This window comes from Antrostomus carolinensis, unplaced genomic scaffold, assembly GCF_000700745.2.
Source record: "Antrostomus carolinensis isolate BGI_N321 unplaced genomic scaffold, ASM70074v2 scaffold34984, whole genome shotgun sequence".
NCBI lineage: Eukaryota > Metazoa > Chordata > Aves > Caprimulgiformes > Caprimulgidae > Antrostomus > Antrostomus carolinensis.
In genome coordinates, this window is record NW_010310668.1 from 9,935 (window position 1) to 12,629 (window position 2,695).

A 2,695-nucleotide genomic window follows, 5' to 3' on the forward strand; every position below is an offset into this window, starting at 1 on the left:
GCCCACCCTGTGCAGATGTAGATCCAGGCAGAGCAGCCAGTAAAGAGCCCCCAGACAGACTGCCCAGTCCCCACCTCTGAGCATTTCCAATCCCTTTTGGCATCTCCCATTCATTATCCAGCCTGTGTCAGGGAGAACTATGGACAACTAATCCCAAGAACTTGTTTTATTTGGATCACTCCATCCTCCGAGTCTGGCAGCTGAGCTGGGAGCTGTGTCAGAGAACCAAATCCTAACCCTGCCTGGCCACTTGTGATCCACAGCCACACACCACCTCCAAAACCTGCCAGGGACACACCTGCACAGGAGCTGGTACCTCCAGCTGTCCTGCAAGAGCTGCTCCTTCAGTTCAGCACACATAAAAACATCAAACAAACAAAAATCCACCAAAAAACCCCAAACAAACAAACGAGGCATGAGCAGCGCTCATCCCCAAACGCAGCTTCTACTGCCCCAGCACAGTAAAAACCAGTGATTTAAGCAGCGAACAAGGTCTCCTCCTGCCCAGGGATCGTTCCAGCCCTTCCCCAGTGAAGCACAGGGCTGACACTTGCTGGGGAACTCTTGGGATACAAAAATAAAGATGGATTTTACCTTTTGCTGAAACCAACGCATCGCTTCTTCCTTCCCAATCCTGTGCTTGGCTCCGATGTTGCCGGTCTTGCGTTTCTTGTCAGCGATGCTGAAGCCAGGCCTGCCCAGCACCTGCCCCAGGGGGGAGACCCACAGCACCATTTCATTCTGGGATTTATTTATTTTCTTAAAACTTCACCATTTTCTAAGAGGGAAGGCTGGAATTTCCACCTCAGTGATGTCTCATTGTCCGTGTCACATTGAAGACAGGGTGTTACCCTCTACAGCCTCAATGTAAACTGAAAACTAAGTAACTCCTGAGCAGCCAGGTCAATTGACAGGGGCAGCTCCTAGGCTGGAGAACTTGGCACATAACACTGAGGCAGAGAAACCGAAATGAGTGTGGAAGATGCGCTGTCCCATACCCAGAGGCCTCAGCTCTCGAGAGAAGCTACACTGGACAGTGTTGCTGACACGTACGGAGCAGCTTCCTCTACCTCGGAGATTTAGGGTGAGGCACAGCAGGATGGAAGGCCTCAAACCCCCCAGCTGCCACTGTGGCTGCTGCAGGACCCATCCCCAGCGCTCCAAACGCAGGGAGAACCTTCCAGCAATGCCCCTCACCCTTCAGCCTGCATTCCTGAACCCCCACTGCTCCTTCCTCCCCCAGACCCCACGCAGCTGTTCAGCGTTACCCCAGCAGTATCTGCAAGAACAGCATTTGTTCCTGCGGAGGTTCTGTGAGTCACGGCACAACCAGGGATTTTACAGCCGCCCTGGGAATCCCAGTTTTAATTTTGTTGACGTTTTTCCATCTTTCAGCACCAGGCAGCGAGTCAGTGTGAGCCCATTATCGTTCCCAGCTCCCACCAGAGCTTCCACACAAGCCCAGTAGCCACAAGGAAGCGGGGAATACGCACCACGTAGAAGTCCAAGCCGTAGATACCAATACTGGGGTCGTATTTAATCCCCAGATCGATGTGCTCCTGGATTCCAAAGCCAAAGTTCCCGGTGTCTGAGAAGTTGTTTTTTCTCAATTCATATTCTCGCACCTGAAACATTTATTGTCACTCACTATTTCATCACTGACCACACACAGAACAAGAAGTTCTTGTGTTCCATCTGCTGCCAAACCCACAAATCACTCACATACTAAGTTATTAGCCTTAAAATTTTTGCCCCCAGAGCCCGCTCATAAATCACAAAAAAGACAGAACCTCAAAAGAAAGCGGCAGCTTCACGCACGAGCTCTTAAATAAGGATGAAACAGCAACCAGAGACAGTGCAAACTGACTGCAGCATCAGCTGCTTCCCCAGCCCTCAACATCGACTGACCTGGAACCAGACGAGGTCCAACATCTCAAACCACCCATCTTTTCAGCTGGCGTGGAGTCAGTTAATTGTTCTTTCACAAACCAAAGATCCAAACCAGCCAAATTCTCACCTTCAACCCCCTCTCCAGAATCTCCTCTGCTTTGGCCCCACGAACCGTGCAATGAACAGCAATCTTCTCATTTCTCCTGATTCCAAAGGATCTCACTGTGTATCGTGCTGTGGGCAGCGACAGTGACACTCAGAGGCTGTACAAAGAATTCCCAACCCAGGACATTCAGAGCTTGCTGAAAACCTTAGAAACGGCTTCAAAGGAAAAATAAAACCGAGGCAGACACACATTCCCTCTCTGGGGATGAGGACAGAGCAGCAGAGCCTGGAGGCAGAACTGAACTGACAGAAACAACCACCAGCACCCCAGCACCTGCGTACTGAAGGCTCCCAATTCTCACAAAGCCCACATCAGAGCAGACCCCCCCCCAACACTGGCTCTTCCCCGGGAGCCGCACTGCCGGGGGCTCAGAAACGCTTCTGGAGCCAGGAAACAACCTGCTCCTCTGCAGCCCCCAGGAAAAGCCGCTCTCACCTTTGGAGAAGACCGGGGTCTGGCCCGTCAGCTGCTCCAGCACCTTGGCCGCCCGGGTGAGCCTGTCCCCGCTCTCCCCCACGCAGATGTTGAGGCAGAGCTTGCGGATGCGCAGCTCCCGCATGGGATTCTCCTTCTCACCTTGGTCTTGCTGCGGAGAAACGATACGGGGGCTAACGGGGAGCGCTCGGGGGACAGCCCACC

General features: G+C 52.7%; 1 protein-coding gene across 1 annotated transcript in view; it reads right to left on the reverse strand.

Annotated features, from left to right (window-relative positions):
• The window catches only part of RPL11 (ribosomal protein L11), a 3,083-nt gene extending 419 nt beyond the window's left edge, over positions 1-2,664 (reverse strand). Inside the window, exons 1-4 of the mRNA XM_010166501.1 lie at positions 2,492-2,664; positions 2,018-2,124; positions 1,494-1,625; positions 595-705 (exon numbers count right to left, since the gene is read on the reverse strand). Of these exons, the coding sequence (XP_010164803.1) occupies positions 595-705; positions 1,494-1,625; positions 2,018-2,124; positions 2,492-2,615 (474 nt within the window). The 5' untranslated portion in view covers positions 2,616-2,664. The remainder of the gene's footprint in view (positions 1-594; positions 706-1,493; positions 1,626-2,017; positions 2,125-2,491) is intronic.
• Positions 2,665-2,695: the final 31 nt, after the last annotated feature.